The sequence below is a fragment of the Heteronotia binoei genome, chromosome 1 (assembly GCF_032191835.1).
Source record: "Heteronotia binoei isolate CCM8104 ecotype False Entrance Well chromosome 1, APGP_CSIRO_Hbin_v1, whole genome shotgun sequence".
NCBI lineage: Eukaryota > Metazoa > Chordata > Lepidosauria > Squamata > Gekkonidae > Heteronotia > Heteronotia binoei.
This window is the reverse complement of record NC_083223.1, coordinates 270,412,617-270,436,917: the sequence shown is the minus strand read 5'-3', so window position 1 is coordinate 270,436,917 and position 24,301 is coordinate 270,412,617. Positions and strand designations below refer to the sequence as shown.

Sequence of the window (24,301 nt, the reverse complement as noted above, 5' to 3'; positions counted from 1 at the left end):
CATGCAATACAATCCTAAAATCAATGCCAACAGATTTTGCAGCTCAAATTACAACTGAGGTTATTAATATTAACCATGTGCCGCTTTATTCATGGGTCCCTTGCCTTGCCTTTTTGTTACTTTTCCAAAAGGAGCCTCGCCTCCAAGGGTTAAAGAAAGAGAGCTCCGCATTCCTAGAGAGGCACACGGTGGAGGCTGCATTTCTTCTTCCGCCTCTTGCCAAAAGCGTCTAGAATCTCAGGTGCGCTTCTGCTGGAAGAACTGGACGGGAACCAAGTGAGCTCCGCGAGGCGTTGGAGGGGGACATTGTGGGTTGGGGGCTGCAATGCAAGACCCAGAGCAGAGAGAAAGGAGGGGAGGGGATGGAGCAGGGGGAGGGAAAGAGAGCAGCCGCCCCCCAAGTTCTCCCTTGCCCCCCTGGGGAGAGCCCCCCCTACTCCTGCCCCAGGGAGAGCAGCTGCTCTCCTCTCTGCAGAGCCAGGTGGCTCCTAATAAAAGTGCACAGGAGAGCAGGATGATCCAAGGTTGCCAGCCTCCAGGGAGTGCCTGGAGATCTGCTTCCCCTCTAAGCTGTGGAGTCTTGTGTTTGTTGTGAGCGACTGCATAAATCAGTCTGCTCTGCGTCCCTTTTTCTCGAGCGGAGACAAAAACTTGTGTGCTGGAGGCTAAAAAGGTGAGAGCTGGACTCAGCTTAGAGGGAACATTGTTCCCAACTGATCTGCAGCTGGCAGAGATCAGATCCCCGGGAGAAAATGGCCCCTGCCGTCCCCAAACCCTGCTCTCTCCTGGCTTCAAGTCTCCAGGTGTTTTCCAGCACAGACCTGTCAATAAAGGGGGACCCCTGAATAATTACCCCTATAATAATGAATAAAGGCATGCTTATGCCTTCCAAAAGAGAATTGCTGATGCAATGTTCGTTAGAAGCAGACAGCCTTCAGTGGGTGTGGATTCAAGTGTGTAAAGTATTTAACAAAGACGCCTCCGTGAAGCTCCATCACTCTATTTAAACATCTTATCCATTCATTTTCTTATTAACCAACCAATCGTCTTAAATTGTTTAAACTTTTCCAAATACCTCACCATCTTTCTAAACCAACCCTCCTCCTGATCCCTAACCTTTAATCCGTTCATTCTTCGTATCTTCATTGTTAAATACTCCAATATTATTATATTATTTATTTTATCTCTCCAATGATTAATTGTCAGTTCCTCAGCTTCTTTCCAATTCCTTGCTATCACTTGTCTGGCTGCTACTAACATCAAATTAATCCATTTACTATCCTCTTTTGATCTTAATCCTACACCATCCAAATTAATAATTGCCATTGCTTTAGATAGAGGCTTAGGGAGATAAAGGAGATTGTGAGCCGCTCTGAGACTCTTGAGTGGAGGGCGGAATATAAATCCAATGTTGTCTTTTTCTTCTTCTGTTTTCCCTAAAAGTGTCTTGTCTAAACGTTTGGTGCCATGGGGAACTTAAAAGCCAGAATTCTGGGAAATGTCAGAGAATGGTGGTTCTGTGGCAGCAGGCTTAAGATAAATAATAGGGGGTCGCTCAGAAGGCTATATCTATACCAATATTCTATATCAATAAGGATAGGATCAATAGGTGCTTCTACATGAATCATCAGTAGTTGTAAAAGAGGAACTAAGAATGGCTTGCTAAGGATGGCTTGCAACATTATTGTAACCAAGATAGAAACAGGCTCCTGACCACAGTGTTTACTGCATAGGAAATAGGTTAGCAAAAAAACCCCTGAAATCATCAGTGTAGTTAACCGCAGGGGAAACTGTATTGCATCCATATCCCATGTCATGTAGGAAAGTCCCAAACTGTCCAGTACTGATCAGTGCTGCCATTTAGAGCTGTTTTATTCTGTAATTTAGTATTAAGATCACGAATCAGTTGCGCAAGTGATCCATGTATTGTAACCATGTGATGTTTGCTGAGATGTGACTTCTGGATGATATAAAAGTTTGTGGCTTTTCTGTATCTGGCGCTCAGACTCTCACCTCCTGGCAGGAGCCATGGGAGTCTAGCCCGCAGGTGCGTATGCTAATTTCCTGATTACGCCTCAGGCCTCCTCTGTCATTGAACCAGCTTTAATTGTTTATGCGGGGGTCTTCCTGCTACAGTTCCACATGGGCAGGCAAGGCTCCTTTGTCCCTAAACCTCCCTTTCAAGAAAAATCTAACTTTTAGATTTGAATGTCTCTTAGAATAGAGAGACCTGGCTTTGTAATGTAACAAAGACCTCTCTCCCCTTAATAAAATAAGAGACAGAAAAGCAATGATTTGGATTAAATTTAGATGAGGCCAGTTCTCCAGGGTGAGGACTGGAGATCTTTTGGAATCGCAGCACAGAGTTCCAAGCTGCAGACTTAGTTTTCTCTGCAGGGTAATGGAAGTTTGGTGTGAGTGAGAGCTCAGAGCCTGGTTGCCTTGGGATCTCATCTTTCTTTAGACTTCCGTTTTAGATCTCTAGCAATCCGTCCTGTCTGGATATGGCAACCCCATTCAGGAAATAAAACTAACTGCAGAGAATGTGGCCTTGCCCAAAAGATCAGGTCTCTTTTAGTGTGATGTAGTCTGCCACCTTTCTGACCGAGTTGGGTCAGCAGACTTGCCAAATGATAGTCCAACACAGGTCCAAAGTCTGGTATTTCCCCCAGAAACACGAGGAAGGTAGGTTGCCACCAGACTGGATAAATCTTTTAGCACAGAGGCCCTAGTCAAGCCTCTGCCTGTTAGGAAAACTCTAGAGAAAACCAAGCCACACCACTGCAGCGAGGGGTTCCCCAAGTCAGTTTTCACAAATTGATAGTAGGTACTTCCAATGGCTAGTGGGTAAGTTTGGCTCAGATTGTGGTGGCCCCGAAAGCAAATAACCATACAAATAAACTTAAAGAAAGTTTATTTTACAAAATAGGCATGAAAGCATTGGTTTTAGTGAGTTGTTCAATATAACTAGCTAACTGGGTATAAATTCAGAGAGCTAGATGTTCTCACACAGAGTTCAAATGTCCAGATGGAATCCAAGGGTTTCCCCGAATGGAATTACGTCAGGAGGCTGTTCAGCACCATAGGCTCTAGTCTCGGTTAGGCTAGGCAAAGAAATGTACTCATGTTATTTTTATGCCTCCCAGACCCTCGTGGGGTAGCCAGTTAAGGCTATTCAGCAATCTCACCACTAAAATTTAGTTGGTGCATGGCTACTGCATTACAGTTAGCCCCAAAGAACTTAGGTTTAGCTCTTTTAAAATGCAGCCAGGATGCAAATTAAACAAATGCAATTTATTGCCGTGATTGAGAGAGAGATTCAGAGAGTTGTACCTTTATTTTCACTTTTAAAATGCCAGAACCAAATGCCTCTGAGAAAGAGAGATTAAACTAGTTTTGTTAAATATTTACTGCTTCAGTTCTATAAATCTCAGGCTCAAGGAAAGGCCTCTGAGCATGTACAGAGAGTGCCTAAATTAGCCCCAAATTGGAGCCTGGCCCAGGGAAGTTAAAGATTGCAAATTTGCAGTCCTCCTGCCCTTCCCCCCCACAAGAACAAGTTCGATCCCCAGGTAGTCGGCTCCAGGTTGACTCAGCCTTCCATCCTTCCGAGGTCGGTAAAATGAGTACCCAGCTTGCTGGGAGGAAAGTGTAGATGACTGGGGAAGGCAATGGCAAACTACCCCGTAAAAAAGTCTGCTGTGAAAACGTTGTGAAGTTGTGAAAGCAACGTCACCCCAGAGTCGGAAACGACTGGTGCTTGCATGGGGGACCTTTCCCTTCCTGTCCTTCCCCCATTGGGGAAGGAATGTTAATCCTCTTCTCTTTACTCAATCTGAAATCTTTAACAGAACCAGAAAAGGGCAAAAGGAATAATAATTTTTAGAATGCAGTGCCCTGAGACATTAAGAAGAAAATTTTCACCTCAAGTCTCTCCTCTTGAAGCACAAGCAACCAGGTGCCTTTAGAGAAAGAGACCCGTCTTCTTTTATAAATCAGACCCATAACTAAGACAGGGAAGAAGAAATTTAGTCTTAATTGTAGAAATAAGAAGTGTAAAATCTAAACACCCCCCCCCCCCCCCCGGCAGATATCTCATCACCTTCCCCATCTTGTGTTAATATATCTAAAGCTCGAGAGTCATGGAGTAAAAAAACAGGTCCTCTAGTGGATCAAAAACTGGCTAATTAATAGGAAGCAGAGAGTGAGTATAAATGGGCAGTCTTCTCAGTGGAGGACGGTAAGCAGTGGGGTGCCGCAGGGCTCAGTACTGGGTCCCATTCTCTTTAACTTGTTCATAAATGATTTGGAGTTGGGAGTGAGCAGTGAAGTGGCAAGTCTGCAGATGACACTAAATTGTTCAGGGTGGTGAAAACCAGAGAGGATTGTGAGGCACTCCAAAGGGATCTGTTGAGGCTGCGTGAGTGGGCGTCAACGTGGCAGATGCGGTTCAATGTGGCCAAGTGCAAAGTAAGGCACATTGGGGCCAAGAATCCCTGCTACAAATACAAGTTGATGGGGTGTGAACTGGCAGAGACTGACCAAGAGAGAGATCTTGGGGTCGTGGTAGATAACTCACTGAAAATGTCAAGACAGTGTGCGTTTGCAATAAAAAAGGCCAACGCCATGCTGGGAATTATTAGGAAGGGAATTGAAAACAAATCAGCCAGTATCATAATGCCCCTGTATAAATCGATGGTGCGGTCTCATTTGGAATACTGTGTGCAATTCTGGTCACTGTACCTCAGAAAGGATATTATAGCATTGGAAAAAGTCCAGAAAAGGTCAACTATAATGATTCAAGGGTTGGAACACTTTCCATATGAAGAAAGGTTAAAATGCTTGGGGCTCTTTAGCTTGGAGAAACATCGACTGCGGGGTGACGTGATAGAGGTTTACAAGATAATGCATGGGAAGGAGAAAGTAGAGAAAGAAGTCCTTTTCTCCCTTTCTCACAATAGAAGAACACGTGGGCATTCGATGAAATTGCTGAGCAGTCAGGTTAAAACGGATAAAAGGAAGTACTTCTTCACCCAAAGGGTGATTAACATGTGGAATTCACTGCCACAGGAGGTGGTGGCGGCTACAAGCATAGCCAGCTTCAAGAGGGGGTTAGATAAAAATATGGAGCAGAGGTCCATCAGTGACTGTTAGCCACAGTGTGTGTATATATGTGTGTGTTATATATATAATTTTTTTGGCCACTGTGACAGAGTGTTGGACTGGATGGGCCGTTGGCCTGATCCAACATGGCTTCTCTTATGTTCTTATAAGGCTCCAGAGTGATCCAAGTATCATGCATTGTGCCCCGAATTCACTGCGGAGAGAGAGAAATTCACTCCAGGGACTGGCACAGAAAATGTGCTTGGAGCAAAAAAGTGATTCCCAACTTTTCTCTCCCTCCCAGGCAGGAGTGGAAAGACACCCTGGATGCCTTCTCGGCCATCTCCTCTGTGTGCTGAAGGGAAAAGAGCCGCCATGCAGCCAGCTCAGGTATTGGGTGGAATCACTGGGGAGATATGGGGCTGGCAATAAGGAAGCTTTCTTCTCTGTTGGAATGCTCAGAGGATCGGGCTCCGTCCCATTGATTCTAGTCAGGGGTGGAATTCCAGCAGGAGCTCCTTCGCATATTAGGCCACCCCCCCCCCGATGTAGCCAATCCTCCAAGAACTTACAAAAAAGAGCCTTGTAAGGTCTTAGGGGATTGGCTACATCAGGGGTGTGTGGCCTAATATGCAAAGGAGCTCCTGTTAGAATTCCACCCCTGATTCTAGCGTTTTTCACTGGGAAGGCAGAAAAACGGTCACTGCCTGACTAGGATGGTTTCTACAGAGAAGCAGGAGAATTGGACCATGAGTTTTGATTTGGTCCAACTCCTGGAAATCTATTTGGTCCTTTATCACATGTCCATCTTTGGCCTCTTCCCCTCAAGGCTGCTAGTCCGCTGTGAGTTCTTCCCAGGAGGGCTGAGGGTGGGGAGAGATGTCCCCATGGGGCTCTTCTTGTCACCTCCTTCTGCCGCTCTTCCACTATGAATCCTTTTTGGCTTCCCCCCTCCGGACCAGCTTTCCGGTGAAGTAAAAAATGCCTCCTTCTCCTTCTTGTAGGCGGGGGTGTCCTTCGAAGAGGTGGCCGTGATTTTCACCCCGGGGGAGTGGAGGCTGCTGCGCCCAGCCCAGAGAGCTCTGTACAAGGAAGTTATGCTGGAGAATTTTGGGAACGTGGCCTCTCTGGGTGAGGAGCCTTTTCTCTTTATTGTTGTGAGGAGTGACTGTGAGGTGTTCCTTAGGGAGGAAGGAGGTGGTCAGATTTTCTGCCCTGGTCCCTACGGCTGGTCTCTGATGATGATATTTGATGATGATACTGGATTTATTTTCCGCCCTCTACTCTTGAGTCTCAGAGTGGTCACAATCTCCTTTACCACACCTCCCCCCCCCCCCAACAGACACCCTGTGAGGTAGGTGGGGCTGAGAGAGTGCTCACAACAACAACAACAAACAACAACAACACATTTTATTTATATCCCACCCTCCCCGCCGAAGCAGGCTCAGGGCGGCTAACAACAAAAATTCAATACATACATTGTGCAATATTTAACAATATCAGACTATAGTTGATTAAAATCTATTAAAATTCTAAAAACGATAAAATTAATATTAATATGTTGGTGCTATTATACAGAGGGTGAGTTACTTAGCAGTTTTAGTCGGTGAAGGCCATTCGAAAAAGAAACTACCCTTTCAAGGACAACTCCTATGAGAGCTATGGCTGACCCAAGGCCATTCCAGCAGCTGCTAGTGGAGGAGTGGGGACTCAAACCCAGTTCTCCCAGATAAGAGTCCGCACACTTCACCACTACACCAAACTGGCTCTCTGCCACCCTCCACAATCCTCCCTCTGATGTGCGGAGGGTTCTGTGCTCTCCTGTTAGAGAGGAAGCCCCTGCCTGGCAGTTGTGAGCTGGAACCATCTGAGAGGGCATCAGAAGAGGTGCCATGAGAGGCCTGGTGTGGAGATGGTGGGGCTGTCTAAACAGGGGCTTCTCTCCATTCCAGGGCTGGCCTTACCTGGGCTGGGAGGTGGCTATGAAAGGAACTGTTTTCTCTGCTGGCATTTCCATCTCAATACGATATAGTGCTACAGTTTGGTGTGGTGGTAAAGTTTGTGGACTCTTTTCCGGGAGAACCAGGTTTGATTCCCCACTCCTCCACTTGCACCTGCTGGCATGGCCTTGGGTCACCCACAGCTCTTGCAGGAGTTGTCCTTGAAGAGGCAGCTGCTGTAAGAGCTCTCTCAGCCCCACCCACCTCTGTTGTGGGGGAAGGCAAAGGAGAGTGTGAGCCACTCTGAGATTCAGAGTATAGGGTGGGGTATAAATCCAATATCATCATCTTCTACTTTTGCTTGCCTGTTGTGTGTTTCTGGAGGGACGTTCAGTCTGGCTTGGAATTAGATCAAAATGGGTAGCAGTGTAGCAGAAGAAAATAGCAAGAGCCTAGTTGCACTTCAGAGACTAACAACATTTGTGGCAGGGTGTGACCATCAAGCCAGGAGCCCGGTGGCGCAGAGTGGTAAAGCTGCAGTACTGCAGTCAGAGCCCTCTGCTCATGACCTGAGTTCGATCCCGGCGGAAGCTGGGTTAAGGTAGCCAGCTCAAGGTTGACTCAGCCTTCCATCCTTCCGAGGTCGGGAAGAAGAGTCCCCAGCTTGCTGAGGGGGAAAGTGTAGATGACTGGGGAAGGCAATGGCAAACCACCCTGTAAAAAGTCTGCCAAGAAAACGTCCTGATTTGACGTCATCTCAGGGGTCGGTAACAACGCGGTGCTTGCACAGGAGACCACCTTTACCTTTTTACCTATGACCTGTGAGCAGAAGACGTGAGCGGCGGGTCACAAAGGCTCATCCCCTGCCATGGTTTTTGTTATCAAGGTGCTCTATTTCTAGTGGTTTGGAATGGTTGTGTTGATGGGCACGCAGAAGAGGTCTAATTTTGTGGGGCTTTTCCCTGATAACCAGGTCCTCTGATCTGCAAGCCTGACCTCATATCCTGGCTGGAAGAAGACAAAGAACCATTTCTCCTGGGCTGTGATGGATTGACAGGTAGGGGGGCTTCAGAAGTCTGTCTTGGGACTGGGTGTGACCTGTGCTTCCTTCCAAGGGCTGGAGAATTTCTTTGGCCTTGTTTAGTCTCACATTTTGCCCTGCAAAGGGCTTGGGGGAATTGTGGATGCTGAAACAGTGGCTATAGATCTTCAACCCAGGACAAGAGGCGGTTTCGTTCTGCCTCCTCTTATGGCCCTTATGCCATAATATTTGTTTTAAGTGAGAGCAGAGACTTAATGACACCCATTCCAGCAATTTGAACTGTTTTATTATATAACGTATAACATAGAGTAAATCACAAACTAAACAACCACGACTGAACATTATGAGACTAAAATTTCTGAGCATAGGATAAGGAAGTGTGCAAAAACACATCTAATCTCCACACATTTAACTTACCCCTGTGGCATTGAATGAGAGAGGTTAATTTGACTTACTGGATCCAAGTTTGTTATTCAGATTAAAGACCACTCCTGTCGCTTTCTTCATGTGGCCGGTTATATCTCATCTGGTCAAGTGCTACTATATTTGTGTTTCCATTGATGATTGCCAGTTTGGTGTAGTGGTTAAGTGTTGGGGACTTTTATCTGGGAAAACCGGGTTTGATTCCCCACTCCTCCACTTACAACTGCTGGAATGACCTTGGGTTAGCCATAGCTCTTGCAGTTGTCGTCCTTGAAAGGGCAGCTGCTGTGGGAGCCCTCTCAGCCCCACCCACCTCACAGGGTGTCAGTTGTGGGGGGAGAAAATATATAGGAGATTGCAAGCCACTGAGATTGTAGACTGCTCTGAGTTTCTGATTCAAAGAGAAGGGTGAGGGATAAATCTGCAGTTGTCTTCTTCTTGCTTCCCACTTCCTTCTCAAAACATGAGAACCCTGGAAGTCCCCTCAGCTAGCCCAAAGACAGGCTGCCCTGCCTTTTTAATATCAAGGTGTCTCCTTCCTATAAATCCCAGGAGAGGAAACTCCTAAGATTTCACCGTTTCTAAAGCAATTAGGTCAGACTGTCATTTCTCCTTTGCCTCTCAGGCAATCACTGTCCCAGTGGAATCCTGTTCTCCATCTCATTGTCATGAGCTACAGGTCGGTTAATGCCACCTAGTCTGTAAGGTAGCCAGGAGATCCTATGACTGGTTGCCTGCAAGCAGTTCTAGCTAAGACCTAACCACACCAGCCGTACCATCTCCGGTACATTCACTCGTGATCTCCCAAGGCTGTATATGGCAGCAAGGGCCTTCCACCCTGTTTGTCAGACAAACAGGCCAGTCCCCACACAAAAGAACAAAGGGATTTAAGCCTTTGTTGTAATCGAGCGAATGACAATGTGCATGGTACTTCTGCATCCTGATGGTGATATAAAGACTGAGAGATCTCCATTCTGAAATAAATATGAGGAGGAGATCCTTGAGTCTTGCAACTGGACTGAAAATTAGTGTCATATCATCACATCAGGTATCCCTTTCTTTCTTCAGGAGACGTGTGGCAGTCAGCGAATGAAGCAGAAGAACACCCATGGATGGAAAAGGAGGATACACCTTCAGACGTGAAAGAGAAGTTTGGATATTTGGATGCACCAAGGAAGGAGAACAGGAACAGATCCAGTCTTTTACAGGGAGATGACTCTTTACAGCGAAATATATGTCAAGGAGACAATAGGAATGAGTGCCGTGCAAGCAGGGAAAATTCCACTGAAATATCAGTAAGTAGTTTTCAACAAAGGATGTGGAACAGGAAGAAAATACATACATGCTTGGAGTGTGGAAAGAGCTTTGGTAAGCATTCCAGACTTACTTATCATCAAAGAATTCACACAGAGAAACCATATAAGTGCCTGGAGTGTGGGAAAAACTTCACTGACAGTTCCAGTCTTGCTCGTCACCAAACAATTCACACAGGGGAGAAACCCTATAAATGCCTGGAGTGTGGGAAAAGCTTCACTGTCAGTTCCAGTCTTACTTCCCATAGAAGAATTCATATAGGGGAGAAACCATATAAATGCCCGGAGTGTGGGAAAAGTTTCAATAAGCGTTCCAAGCTCACTGACCATCAACGAATTCACACAGGAGAGAAACCATATAATTGCCTAGAGTGTGGGAAAAGTTTCAGTTGGAGAGAAAGTCTTACTTACCATCAAAGAATTCACACAGGGGAGAAACCACATAAGTGCCTGGAGTGTGGGAAAAGGTTCACTTGCAGTTCCAGTCTTGCTCGCCACCAAACAATTCACACAGGGGAGAAACCCTATAAATGCCTGGAGTGTGGGAAAAGCTTCAGTCAGAGTGGCCATCTTAGTTCCCATGAAAGAATTCACACAGGAGAGAAACCATATAAATGCCTGGAGTGTGGGAAGAGCTTTGGTCGAGCTTCCCTTCTTACTTTCCATCAAAGAATTCACACAAGGGAAAAACCATATAAGTGCCTAGAATGTGAGAAAAGCTTCACTAACAGTTCCGGTCTTACTTACCATCGAAGAATTCACACAGGGGAGAAACCCTATAAATGCTCGGAGTGTGGGAAAAGCTTCATTAACAGTTCCAGTCTTGCTTGCCATCGAAGAATTCACACAGGGGAGAAACCCTATAAATGTCTGGAGTGTGGGAAAAGCTTCACTGACAGTTCCGCTCTTGCTTCCCATGAAAGAATTCACACAGGGGAGAAACCATACAAGTGTATGGAATGTGGGAAAAGCTTCAGTGATAGTTCTACTCTTCGTTCCCATGAAAGAATTCACACAGGGGAGAAACCATACAAGTGTATGGATTGTGGGAAAAGCTTCAGTCGTAGTTCTACTCTTCGTTCCCATGAAAGAATTCACAGGCGGAGAAGTCAAACAGATGTCTAGAGTGTGAGGAAACCTTCATTCTAAGTTCCCAGGTTAATTGCCATCAAATATTTCACATGGGGAGAAACTACAAATGTATGGAGTGTGGGAAATGCTTCACTGACAGTTCCAGTCTTTTTTCCCATTAAAAAATTCACATGGGGGAGAAACCATATTTATGCCTGTAGTGTGGGAAAAACTTCAGGCAGAACTCAAGCCTGACTTCCCACCAACATATACATATGAGAGAAACCATATAAACGCCTAGCATGTGGAAAAACCTTCACTTAAAATCCCACTGTTAATGTTCATCAAAAAATTCACAGATGTGATAAGAAATCTGTCTTCTAAGCTGTGGAGTATTTTGAGCAGAAATTCTGCCTCATGAGGTGAAAGATCCGGCCTTAAGGCTGTGAGTGAGCTTTTATTTCCATTTCCATACCTACAAAACATATATACAAATTACTATCATATGTAGGGTAGAGCTTCCCTCTGAAGACCAGGTCTACCCACCCCAGTCAGCTATTGGATTGATCTGATCTATGGAGAACAGGTCTATCCGTCACCAGCTTCCATGGTGGTAGACCTGCTCTCCAGAGATTCCATGCCCTGAGGGCAGCAATCAGTACACTGAGGGCAAAGAAGTTGAGTGCTGGTGTCCCCTTGTCCAAACGAGCAGGAATGCTGGTGAGAAGCTGGGGTGTGGAAGAAACTTCCATGAGAAAAAAAGGACTTCCCATCAAAAAATTCACGCAGGGGAGAAACCATACAAATGCTTGTAGTGTGTACACATGCCATCAGAGTGCACATCTTACTTCCCACCAAAGGACGCGCACAAGGGATAGGAAATATATGACACTGTTATATTTATGAATGTTTATGCATTATGCGTACATTATTTCATAACCTCTGTAAAGTTAAATTCCTGCTCAGAAAAAAAAATATTAAAAATTGAGAAGGAGGAACGGTGGCTCAGTAGTAGAGCATCTGCTTGGTAAGCAGAAGGTCCAAGATTCAATCGCCGGCATCTCCAACTAAAAAGGGACCAGGCAAGTAGGTGTGAAAAACCTCAGCTTGAGACCCTGGAGAGCCGCTGCTAGTCTGAGTAGACAAGACTGACTTTGGTGGACCGTGGGTCTGATTCAGTATAAGGCAGCTTCATATGTTCAGAAATGTTCATAAGTACTGGAATAGCAATCAAGACAACAATCGATTTAAGAGGAGGGATGGTGGCTCAGGGGTAGAGCATCTGCTTGGTAAGCACAAGGTCCCAAGCTCAATCTCCGGCATCTCCAACTAAAAAGGGTCCAGGCAAGTAGGCGTGAAAAACCTCAGCTGGAGACCCTGGAGAGCCGCTGCCAGTCTGAGTAGACAAGACTGACTGTGGGTCTGATTCAGTATAAGGCAGCTTCATATGTTCCTAACTGCTGCTTAACCGTGACAGTTCATTAAGATAACTGAAGAAATAGAAGATTACTGCCTGTGAATTCCAAAACAACTGCTCTCTTTAATCTTGTAACCTCATTTTCAGAATTTAATGGCAGTTATGAAGACGTATTCAAGTCTACCTAATATAGTTACTCATTTGCACAATCCCTTTCAGATCAAACTGTCTTATTTGGAGGACAATCACATGTTCAATTTCAAAAGTTGTCTCTCTCTTTCTCTGTCACCTCTATCAAAAGTGTCACGTTAAGGGTCTCATCAGGGTTTCTACTGTTGGCTTCCAATCAGAATAGATCTTACACTGGGTGAGCATCTCCCATGGGTCGGGCTTCACATTGTACATCGCTTTCTGACTATCAGCTTAAAACTGACTTGCCTAAATCTTAGACAATTGTAATGCTTATGTATTTTGCTGAGTTTGAGAAATGTTAGCAGACGTAGACCTGGTTTTTATTATGTGCTTTTTTCTGTACGTGTATAATTAACCGTCGCCGTTCAGCAAATTCTTGCCTAATACAACGAGGATGCTTTCTTTTAAATAAAATCATTTAAATGTGAGGAAGGATCTACTCGAGCTTATCCAGGCGGAAAAACATTATAGCCAATGGGATTATTTAATCGAAAAGAAAATGAAATGACTTGGAATAACAAATTATATGATTAAGAATACAGAAACGAAAGGCATTATAAGACAAAGAGTGTGTAAGGCTGGGGTGTCAAACATGCAGCCCAGGGGCTGAATCAGTCCCCCAGGGGGCTCCTATCAGGCCCCCAAGGAACTGGCTGTCTTCTGCTTCCTTCTCCTTCTCCCTTGCTCCCTTTTGCATAACAGCTTGCTTTGCAAGGCTTGCTCAATCGCACAGGAGCTACAGAGGAAAGCCTCTATCTTCTCCATTGGCCTGGGAGGAAGGCGGGGAGGCAGAGCTTGCTTTGTCAGGCTCTCTCAATCACACAGTAGAGCTGTTGAGCCAAACTTCTCTTCCTTCTATCGGCTGAGGTTCCTGGTCCTCTGGGGAGGGAGGAAAAGAGCCAGAGCTTTCTTTGCCCAGTTCCCTGGATCCCACGGAAATACAAAGAAAGCACCTTTAATGCTAGGGTTTTAAGCATGTTTTATATTAAGGGGGTTTTTTTAAGTTGTGTTTGTGTCCTTTATAAAGTTTATATCTCTGCTACCTGATCTTAAATAGGTACACACATGGCCCAGCCAGATCTCATTTACGGCAGATCCGGTCCTCATAACAAATGAGTTTGACACCCCATGGTGCAAGGAAGTTAGATGCTACAAGTAAGTTTATTAGGGTGCGCAGGGGATGTTTAACACTCCATTGGAGGATTCCCCTCCTGGTGCAACTGGCAAAATATTTTGATCAATTGACAGCCCCAACGCTAAGAAAAGATTTTACTTTGGCAAGAAGGAATACTTTTCTTTCAGTGGTTTTGGAAGGCAGATATAATAAAGTATAATCTAACAGAACATGCAGCTTCTCATATGATAATATCGAAACTATCAAACGTATAATTATGGAGTTTCCTGTATTCAACAAGTTGAGGGATAATTTAATCACCCCTTTACTTCAAAATCAGGAACTGCTAAATATGTGAGCCCAGAGGGCTACTATCAGATACAAATGATTGTCGCCCTCTGTTGCAAAATACGCAGGTGCAGTAATCTTTTCTATATACTTCCCCATTCACAGTGGCAAGTCCCAGCTCCCTCATTGGTTGGATGTGGGTTATCAGCTATTGGCTAGTGAAGCATTTGTCACCGTCTCTGGCCTCCTATGGGCTGACTCCCCTGCCCCCGCCTCCTGCAGGCCCCGGAATGTTGAACACACGGCCAAAACAGTCTTGCCTCAGAGAGAGACACATCTCTGAGTCTTCTCTGAGTCTTCTTAGTCAACCGGCCTCAGAAAGGCCTGCCGCTCTACTGGAGCCTCACAAAAGACATCATGGCCGTTGCCAGAAACAGACCTCTGCCGCCCACTAAGGTCTCCACCCCCAAATCTCTTGAGTGTTTCCCAACCTGGATCTGACAATTCTACCCCCCCATCCTCTTCTGGTGCCCAGGGGCACTTGGCAACCATACCAATGACAGCCTCTGTGGCCAAGAATCCCAGCTACAAATACAAGTTGATGGGGTGTGAACTGGCAGAGACTGACCATGAGAGAGATCTTGGGGTCATGGTAGATAATTCACTGAAAATGTCAAGACAGTGTGCGTTTGCAATAAAAAAGGCCAACGCCATGCTGGGAATTATTAGGAAGGGAATTTAAAACAAATCAGCCAGTATCATAATGCCCCTGCATAAATCGATGGTGCGGTCTCATTTGGAGTACTGTGTGCAGTTCTGGTCGCCGCACCTCAAAAAGGATATTATAGCATTGGAGAAAGTTCAGAAAAGGGCAACTAGAATGATTAAAGGGCTGGAACACCTTCCCTATGAAGAAAGGTTGAAACGCTTAGGGCTCTTTAGCTTGGAGAAACATCGACTGAGGGGTGACATGATAGAGGTTTACAAGATAATGCATGGGATGGAGAAAGTAGAGAAAGAAGTACTTTTCTCCCTTTCTCACAATACAAGAACTCGTGGGCATTCGATGAAATTGCTGAGCAGACAGGTTAAAACGGATAAAAGGAAGTACTTCTTCACCCAAAGGGTGATTAACATGTGGAATTCACTGCCACAGGAGGTGGTGGCGTCCACAAGCATGGCCACCTTCAAGAGGGGGTTAGATAAAAATATGGAGCAGAGGTCCATCAGTGGCTATTAGCCACAGTGTGTGTGTGTGTGGGTGTATTTGGCCGCTGTGTGACACAGAATATTGGACTGGATGGGCCATTGGCCTGATCTAACATGGCTTCTCTTATGTTCTTATGTTCTTATTGTATGACAGAGTGCTGAACTGGATGGGCCATTGGTCTGATCAAATATGGCTTCTCTTATGTTTTTAACTGCTCTCCAAATGAAACAGATCAGTTCCCCCTGGAGAAAGTCATAGTTTTGGAATGTGGACTGTGTGGCATTATAGCCCACTGAATTTCCTTCCTCAGGTTCTGTCCCCCAAATCTCCAGCTCAAAGCTGGCAACCCTAAAGAAGACCGGTGCACTACTTCAGCCAGTGGCATTAGTTAGGGAAAGAAATATTCTGTCCGCATCTCATGGCCCTTTCTTACACGCCCAGGGAAATGCTGATTGCCACTTTTGGATCAGTCAGCAATTTTTCTGCAGGCCACTTATCCTGGAGCGTTGTGCCATCTTCTGGGCACGGAGCAGGACTCACTGAAGAATGGGGGGGAGGTATTTGTGAAGGGGTTGGACTAGATGACCCTGAAGGTCCCTTCCAACTCTATGAAATCTTCCCTTTCTCTGTTTGGAGCTGCCTAACTGAGTCAGGCTGTTAGGCCATCTAGTTTGGAGTTTTCCCTTCTGACCGGTAGTGGCACTGTAGCGACCAAGGCAGAGAAACATTCCCCAAGCACCTGATATCTTTTGAAGTGGAGATGCCGGGTTGTACAACTGCATATATATATAGTACTATTTTGAACTTTGTACAACGACCGACATAGTTGTATTTTTAAAATTCTGCCCTTCGTGGTGGACCTGTGAGGCGGTGAAAGACTATTGGAAGATGGTCCACGAACTATTACAGAAGATTCCGAAGACACAGATTCAATTTGAACCAGAATTATTTTTATTGAATATATATCCTCGTGACTATTCCAAAGAGATGAGACATTTGCTGGCGCATATTAACACAGCAGCTGGAATTCTTTTGGCACAGAGATGGAAGTTCCAGGAGATCCCCCACGAGATTGGTGGGGAAAATTCTGGAAACGGCTGAGATGGACTATTTATCCCAGCTGATGGCTGGGAAATCTAAAGAAGAAGCAAGAAAACATTGGGCGAAATTATGTTTGGCTAGACGCTCAAGACTTCTGAGATTCTTTGGCGTGAATTTATACCTCCTTTCTCCTGTATTTTGGATTATAATATCATTTACATTGGAAATGTAAGCTGAAATAGACATTTTTAAAAGCAAACTTGCAATCACTGAAATATATTATATAGATGTTGATGACTTAATCTAAAGAGATGTGACATGTGACAATATTTGTACCTTAAGAAAGCCTATCACATACAGATTAGATTATTATAGTATTCACAGTTGTAACTTTATTCTCTATTCCCCTCTTAGCCGTTTTCCCTCAAACTTTCTGAAAACGAATAAAAAATTTTAAACATTCAAATTCTGCCCTTCCCCCAGGGAGAGCGGCATACTTGGTTCCCACTTTCTCATTTTCTCTTCACAACAACCCTGAGAGGTAAGTCAAGCTGAGAAAGCGTAACAAGCCCCATGTCACCAAAGCAACTTGACAGCAATGTGACGATTTGAAGTTGGGTTTCTTCGATTCTAGCCTGACGCTTAGGGTTGTCACCTTCTGGTGAGGCTCAGAGATCTTCTGGAACGACAGCTGATCTCCAGACCATAGAAATCCATTTCCATGGAGAAAATGGGCTCCAGTCGTTCAGTACAAGAAGAAGTGGCTCTTTGCAGATGCTCAGGTTCCTAATGGTTAAAGATAGGGTTGCCAATCCCCAGGTGGGGGCAGGGGATCCCCCGGTTTGGAAGCCCTCCCCCCGCTTCAGGGTCGTCAGAAAGCGGGAGGAGGGGAGAGAAATGTCTGCCGGGAACTCTGTTATTCCCTATGGAGATTTATTCCATTGAAAATCATGGAGAATTGATCTGCGGGTATCTGGGGCTCTGGGAGGGCTGTTTTTTGGGGTAGAGGCACCAAATTTTCAGTATAGCATCTAGTGCCTCTCCCCAAAATACCCACCAAGTTTCAAAAAGATTGGACCAGGGGGTGCAATTCTATGAGCCCCCAAAGAAGGTGCCCCTATCCTTCATTATTTCCTATGGAAGGAAGGAATTGAAAAGGTGTGCCATCCCTTTAAATGTGATGGCCAGAACTCCCTTTGGAGTTCAGTGATGCTTGTCACAGCCTTGATCTTGGCTCCACCCCTAATGTCTCCTGGCTCCACCCCCAAAGTCCCCAGATATTTCTTGAATTGGACTTGGCAACCCTAATAAGAGAAGCCATGTTGGATCAGGCCAAGGCCCATTCTGTCCAACACTCTGTGTCACACAGTGGCCATAAGAACATAAGAGAAGCCATGTTGGATCAGGCCAGTGGCCTATCCAGTCCAACACTCTGGGTCACACAGTGGCCATAAGAACATAAGAGAAGCCATGTTGGATCAGGCCAATGGCCCATCCTGTCCAACACTCTGTGTCACACAGTGGCCATAAGAACATAAGAGAAGCCATGTTGGATCAGGCCAATGGCCCATCCAGTCCAACACTCTGTGTCACACAGTGGCCATAAGAACATAGGAGAAGCCATGTTGGATCAGGCCAGTGGCCCATCCAGTCCAACGCTCTGTGTCACACAGTGGCCGTAAGAACATAAGAGAAGCCATGTTGGATCAGGCCAGTGGCCCATCCAGTCCAACACTCCGGGTCACACAGTGGCCATAAGAACATAAGAGAAGCATGATGGATCAGGCCAATGGCCCATCCAGTCCAATGCTCTGTGTCACACAGTGGCCATAAGAACATAAGAGAAGCCATGTTGGGTTAGGCCAGTGGCCCATCCAGTCCAACACTCTGAGTCACACAGTGGCCATAAGATGATTTTGGATTTATATCCCACCCTATACTCTGAATCTCAGAGTCTCAGAGCGGTCACAATCTCCTCTATCTTCCTCCCCCACCCTGTGAGGTAGGTGGGGCTGAGAGTGCTTTCATAGAGCTGCCCTTTCAAGGACAGCTTCTATGAAAGCTATGGCTTACCCAAGGCCATCTCAGCAGGTGCAAGTGGAGGAGTGGGGAATCAAACCCGGTTCTCCCAGATAAGAGTCTGCGCACTTATCCACTACACCAAACTGTAAGAACATAAGAAAAGCCATGTTGGATCAGGCCAATGGCCCATCCAGTCCAACACTCTGGGTCACACAGTGGCCAAAAAACCCAGGTTCCATCAGGAGGTCCATCAGGGGGACGAGAACCATCGTCTCTGTCATGGATGAACAGGTTGCTGAATTCCAGGTGGGTGCTAGAATCTCCTGCAATTCCAACTGATCTCCAGACTAGAGACATGAGTTCTCCTGGAGAAAAACGGCAGCTTTGGAGGGTGGTGTCAAGGGGCCTTGCCATGTATTTAGTGTACTTGATGTCTCTGTTATTTTCTGTAACTGCCATGGGAATGTTCAGGGGAGTTTTGCTCTGCTCCTTTGCATCTGTCTGTCACTTACCAAGTAATCATTCTTCCCTGGTGGAGATACTTCCACTTGGATGATCTCTCTCGCTCAGAGACTGTCTTGGCATTTGCTATGTCGGAAAGGGGGGCTAGGTGAGAAGTGCATGAGAAGCAAAGGTATAAATCTAGCCGTCTTCTTTTTGCTTTGCATGAGCCTTGGGGGCTGTAGGTTTTGGCGGGCTCGTAACGGCCCAGAGAGGGGTATAAAGATCTCGCCATCCCTGAATGGGCCAGATCTGACGCAGAGTCTTATTGCTGTAGTGTGTCTATCAATAGAATGAATCTTTACCGATCATCAGAAAGGCCTGATTATTGAGGACCAACTCAGGAGCCGACGGGTGGGCTCTTCGGCATTATGCCTCATCTGAGCTCCATTACCTTCCCAAACCCCACCCTCTACTGGCTCCACCCCCAAAACCCCAGGAATTTCCTAAACAGCAGAAGAAGAAAAAGAAAAAGAAGACTGCAGATTTATACCTCACCCTTCTCTCTGAATCAGAGACTCAGAGTCAGTCAGTCACATTTTATTTGTATCCCGCCCTCCCCGCCGAAGCGGCTTACAATCGCCTATATCTTCTCCCCCCACAACAGACACTCTGTGATGTGGGTGTCAAGCATGGTAGAATTCCATTGGTAATTGATTGTTTTAGGGTCCTCTATGAGACTGGTCTGGGAAGCATCATGGAGGATCAAAGTATATTAACTCTGTTATTCTTTCACCCTCCCCCTTCCTGCTTCATTGCTTGTAACGTAGAGAGAAACGAAACTAGCTAGAGAAAGAGTAATCAGCACCTTCCCATACATTCCTGTTTGGGAGCGTGAGACATCTGGGAAAAACAAGAACAAGACACTGATAACATTGCGAGAATGTAGACTTTTATGATAGTTTATGTGTTAGAGTGCATCCCTAGCCCCCACCTTTGGGAATCCTTTGAAGTATGACTTAAAAGAAATGTATCAATGTATTTTCTTTATCACTCTCAAGAACCTGTACCAGGAGAACTATCGGTCTATCAATAAACGTAGTTTTGTATCCACTTGACTCGTTATTGAAAACCGCATGCTTGACAGTGGGTGGGGCTGAGAAAGCTCTCACAGCAGCTGCTCTTTCAAGGACAACTCCTACAAGAGCTATAGCTGACTGAAGGCCATTCCAGCAGCTGCAAGTGGAGGAGTGGGGAATCAAACCCCATTCTCCCAGATAAGAGTCCGCACACTTAACCACTACGCCAAACCGAAGATGGCAACCCTTTATATGGATGAGTGTTCAGTCCTGAGTTTCTCACAAGGTCAGTTCATGGAGGAGGAGATTTTGAGGGCGTTGGCAGCGATAGTTACCTGGAACCTCCATATACAGAGGAGAGGCACCTGTGAGTGTCAAACTGACAACAAAAAGGGAGGGCTTTTGCCTTCATGTCATGCTTGTAATCTTTCCGGAAGAACCTTGAGTGGCCCCACTTGGAAACAGGATGCTGGACTAGACATACTTTTATTTCTGGATTTGTCAAGTTCCTGGTTGCTAGCCTTACCAACGGCTGTTAACCAAAACAATATGTGTGGCAGAATAAAATACCATAGGCAAAAACGCTCCATCTGTCACCCTACTATAAACTCATGCCCTATCTGTGAATTTAGGGGGAGGTATTTGAGAGTTTCCTGCATTGTGCAGGGGGTTGGACTAGATGACCCTGGAGGCCCCCTCCAACTCTGATTCTATCTAGATAGAATGTGGGACAGGCACTTTATTTAGTTAACCTGGGCAGGGGTCATTTTGTAGAAAAATAGGTGGTAGAGCTCATCCAGGGATTGTTAAGCAGCTGCACCTACTATTCAATGGGCAAGGAGGTGGAACTCTCAAAAGGAGGTGGAACTCTCCAAAAGGTTCAGGAGCTGCACTCCTGTGAGGTCCCACTGAATCCGAGGCCTGCTCTTGGGGTAAAAGCTGGCCAGACATATCCCCCAAAATGGCCACCAGCTCTGCCCATTTGGAGCTCTGTCTGTGGCGAGCTCCAACAAACGATTGCCTGGTTTCTCACTCCAAACGCAATAATATAAACAGCAGTTCCTGCCCAGGAACTGGCTCTCCCTCCCACGGCATTCTGGGGCAGATCTCTGCATAACCTTGACGGATTTCCTGTCCTCCTTATGGAGTTGCCCTCAAATTACTGGTTACAGACAGGAAAGGGGAATGAGGAGGAGACTAGGCCAAGGCCTACCTAAAGTTTGACAGTCTCCCCCCCATCCAACTCACTGTCAAACCCATACACAAAATGGAATTTCTTCACAACATGGAACCTCCGTAAACCGAAGCAGTGTACCTCAATATTAGGTGGTGGAGAAAAATAGGAGGATAAATGTTGTCTTTATGCCCCATTTTAAGCAGATACCTTTTACATTGTATCCTGGTCTTAAGACTGTAATAAACTATAACGAACTATGATGATTAAGCAGATACTTTATGAGAAAAGAGTTTGCCCCTGTGATCAAATGTCTATTGAAGACCTATCTCATGTCGTATTTTATTGTGTAAAACATGAGGCGGAACGAAATAGGCTTTTGTGTACCATTCTATCTCACCTTCTTGGAAGGTTGGACCAAGAGAAATTAGTATTCCTATTGTCAGACAGAGATAACTATATTGGTTTTCCACATGGGAAGATTTGTAGCTGACATTATGGATTTTTAAAAAATGAGTACTGAGATATATTAACTACTCTCCTTTTTACCACTGTGGGTTGTTTTCTCAGGATGTCATTGGATAAATTTTATTGATAATTCAGCCTAAATGTATCATGGTTGATATAATTCTATTGTTGCATTGCATGTTTTATTGAGGGGTTTTTTGTTTTCTATCGTTGAGTCTGGTTGTTGGTTGTTATGGTGTTTTTGTTGCTGATGCAATAAAGATTGCTTGATATGCCCCACTTGCAGGGATCCACAACACATTGCATTAATCTTTGCGTTAACCCCTTCCCTGTCCCCCCAAAAATACAAGTCACATGCTCCATCCCAACGTTACAAAAATCAATTTTTATTAGACACAAAACCGTTTACAGAGGCACTTCCTGTTCCTCAAGGCCAAGCTTCCTTGATCTATCTGGGCTCGTCTATGATTAGCCCTGCAAGGCCTCATTGTAAATCATGGCCAAGGCACCGAGGAAGGTCACGTATTCTGTGAAGTTGACCTTCTCGTCTTTGTTGCGATCCAGATCTTCCATCAGTCCTTGAATCTCAGCCTCTTTCAGTTTCTAGAGTGGAAACAGGACCACCACCCCCCCCCCAAAAAAAAATTCCATTAGCCACCTTTGAAAAATACAAATGGCAAATCACAAGGTTCAGAAAAAGATGTTCAAATCTGTGCCGCGCGTGCGATTTCTTTCATTTTAAAAGCTCCGCAGTTAAGTCTTAATTCAGTTGGATCCAATCATGGGTCATTGGAAAAGGTGACATCCTTAAGCGCAGTACCACATTCCGCAAGCAACATGGCTGCAACAACACACAGCATGTAACAACATATACCTAATAGCCAACTGTACCCCAAGGTACAGGTCGAAAGCAGGAAGATTTTCCTGCAAACATGGGGGGGGGGGGGATTTCCTTCATTAAGATGTTGACCTGTGCTTGGTGTGTTGGATAAGGAAATCAAAGTGGTTTGAAATTTGATCGTCGGGGACTATTCTTGGCCCCTCCCTGAGGAAGGCACTTGAAACGAGCTGACAAGCTAGCGAGCTACATCGGAAGCCCTGTACAAGATTCCAATTCTGATGCCAGACTTTGAAGGATCTTCAAGAGACTTTGCACAAGTATTTTATTGAATTTATGTATCACGGATGTCTTACTGATATCCTTCATACGGTATATGAATTTTCTTCGTGCGAGTTTTGAATTGAGATTTGTATTTGTGAAGACAGTATAAAATGTCTTAGTAATTTGACCACGGTTTGATGTTTGCTCATTGGACATTTACACATCTGGGGACTGGCAATCCTATTTCCAAGCCCCCCCCCCCCCATTTCTGCTGCTGGGTCTGCCACAGGCCCTTTCCCCGCCCCCCCCCACTGTTGCCACCACTGGGGGCCTGGCACTCTCTACCCCCCCCCCCCCACTATCCCTGTCACTACTGCTGAAAAGCCCAGCAAGGATTTTAGCCTCCTCCCCTGTGTCCTATATAGCTCCTAGCTCTTCCCCTCCCCGCCAGGCTTCCCAATCCCCAGGTCCCAGCGGGGGATCCCTCGATTTTACAGGCTTCCCCCCTCCCCCAGCCAGCTGGCCAGCGGGGGAAGCCCCACCCCCCACAGCCATTATGCACCTCCACAAAAGATTCCCATAGGGAATGATGGGGAATTGATCCGTGGGTATCGGGGGCTCTGGGGGGGGGCTGTTTTTTGAGGTAGAGGTGCCAAATTTTCAGTATAGCATCTAGTGCCTCTCCCCAAAATACCCCCCAAGTCTCAAAACGATTGTACCAGGGGGTCCAATTCTATGAGCCCCAAAAGAAGGTGCCCCTATCCTTCATTATTTTCTATGGAAGGAAGGCATTTTAAAAGGTGTGCCGTCCCTTTAAATGTGAGGGCCAGAAACTCCCTTTGGAGTTCAATTCTGCTTGTCACACCCTTGCTCCTGGCTCCGCCCAATGTCTCCTGGCTCCGCCCCCAAAGTACCCAGATATTTCTTGAATTGGGCTTGGCAACCCTACTCCCCGCTGAAGCAGGTTCTCAGTAAGTTTCTCGTGACACTCACAGATCCAATGGTCAACTCGTTCTGGATCAGTCCTTCAGCTCCTTCTTGCTCAGCGTCTGCTTGTCACCGTCTTTGCCGGCGTACTGTGGAAAGTAATAACCAAGAGGCCAACAGCTTGGTCCAGGGGGGCGGCCATCTCGACAGTTTAAGTTGGAAGGCGATCTGAGGAAAGAGAAGACCAAAGCGGCCATTCAGAGACGAGGTGCAAAACAGATTTGGGTCTGGAGGGGGGAGTTTCTCTACTCCCAGTACTATTTCACACCAATATCTGAGTTATCCTAAGTCCAGTTTAGACTGCTTTGAATACTCAGCACCTCACAGCGCTCCTTATCCTCCAGAGCAAGGGTCCCTAACCCCTGGGCCATGGACCAGTACCGGACCGTGGCCTGTTAGCAACCAGGCCACGGAGTGAGGCAGGGACCTTTGCCTGTTCCTCATTTAAAGACCCCCCCCCAGGGGGGCAGGGACAGGCTGTGGCACCAAAAATCCCAGCAACCCCCCACCCCCACAGGTCCATGGAAAAATTGTCTTCCACAATACCGGTCCTTGGTGCCAAAAAGGTTGGGGGCGGCACTGCTCCAGAGAAGCAAAGGCTGCCTTGAGTTCCCCCATCCCCAAATTGCCAGGGGAGCCCTATAATCAGGGTTGCCAACCTCCAGAGAACTGGTGCCCTGTGGAGTGGTTGGAGATAATTTTGTGGTGAACAACTGCGAGGACGGGTTCTGTATTAAGTTGGGTGGTCAGAAGAGTTTATTTCATCGAAACATGGGCTGATTCCACACTCACCTTTCTCCGGAGCAGGCTTACACTCCAGGTTTACACTCCGGCACGGCAAATCGCGGGTTTGCCCCACGCAAAATGGCGGCGC

At 46.0% G+C, this 24,301-nt stretch overlaps 2 protein-coding genes across 2 annotated transcripts; one reads left to right on the top strand and one right to left on the bottom strand.

Moving 5' to 3' along the window:
• Window positions 1-235: 235 nt before the first annotated feature.
• LOC132582864 (zinc finger protein 160-like) lies at window positions 236-10,946 on the top strand. Its single transcript, XM_060254555.1, has 5 exons — window positions 236-276; window positions 5,408-5,493; window positions 6,108-6,234; window positions 8,017-8,100; window positions 9,577-10,946. The coding sequence occupies exons 2-5, from the start codon at window positions 5,431-5,433 to the stop codon at window positions 10,944-10,946; spliced, it is 1,644 nt and encodes a 547-aa protein (XP_060110538.1). The 5' UTR covers window positions 236-276; window positions 5,408-5,430.
• A 10,758-nt stretch (window positions 10,947-21,704) lies between these two features.
• Window positions 21,705-23,569, bottom strand: LOC132584163 (protein S100-A6-like). The gene is given in 4 exon segments (XM_060255974.1): window positions 21,705-21,941; window positions 23,434-23,465; window positions 23,468-23,518; window positions 23,521-23,569. Coding segments are annotated over 4 exon segments (267 nt in total). The 3' UTR covers window positions 21,705-21,806.
• Between the last annotated feature and the right edge of the window lie 732 nt (window positions 23,570-24,301).

Excerpts from the sequence above, each read along its gene's own strand:
- LOC132582864 (XM_060254555.1), top strand. The coding sequence starts at position 5,431 with ATGCCTTCTCGGCCATCTCCTCTGTGTGCTGAAGGGAAAAGAGCCGCC. Across the intron at positions 5,494-6,107 it reads CCGCCATGCAGCCAGCTCAG|GCGGGGGTGTCCTTCGAAGA; the intron begins GTATTGGGTGGA and ends TCCTTCTTGTAG. Across the intron at positions 8,101-9,576 it reads GGGCTGTGATGGATTGACAG|GAGACGTGTGGCAGTCAGCG; the intron begins GTAGGGGGGCTT and ends TTCTTTCTTCAG.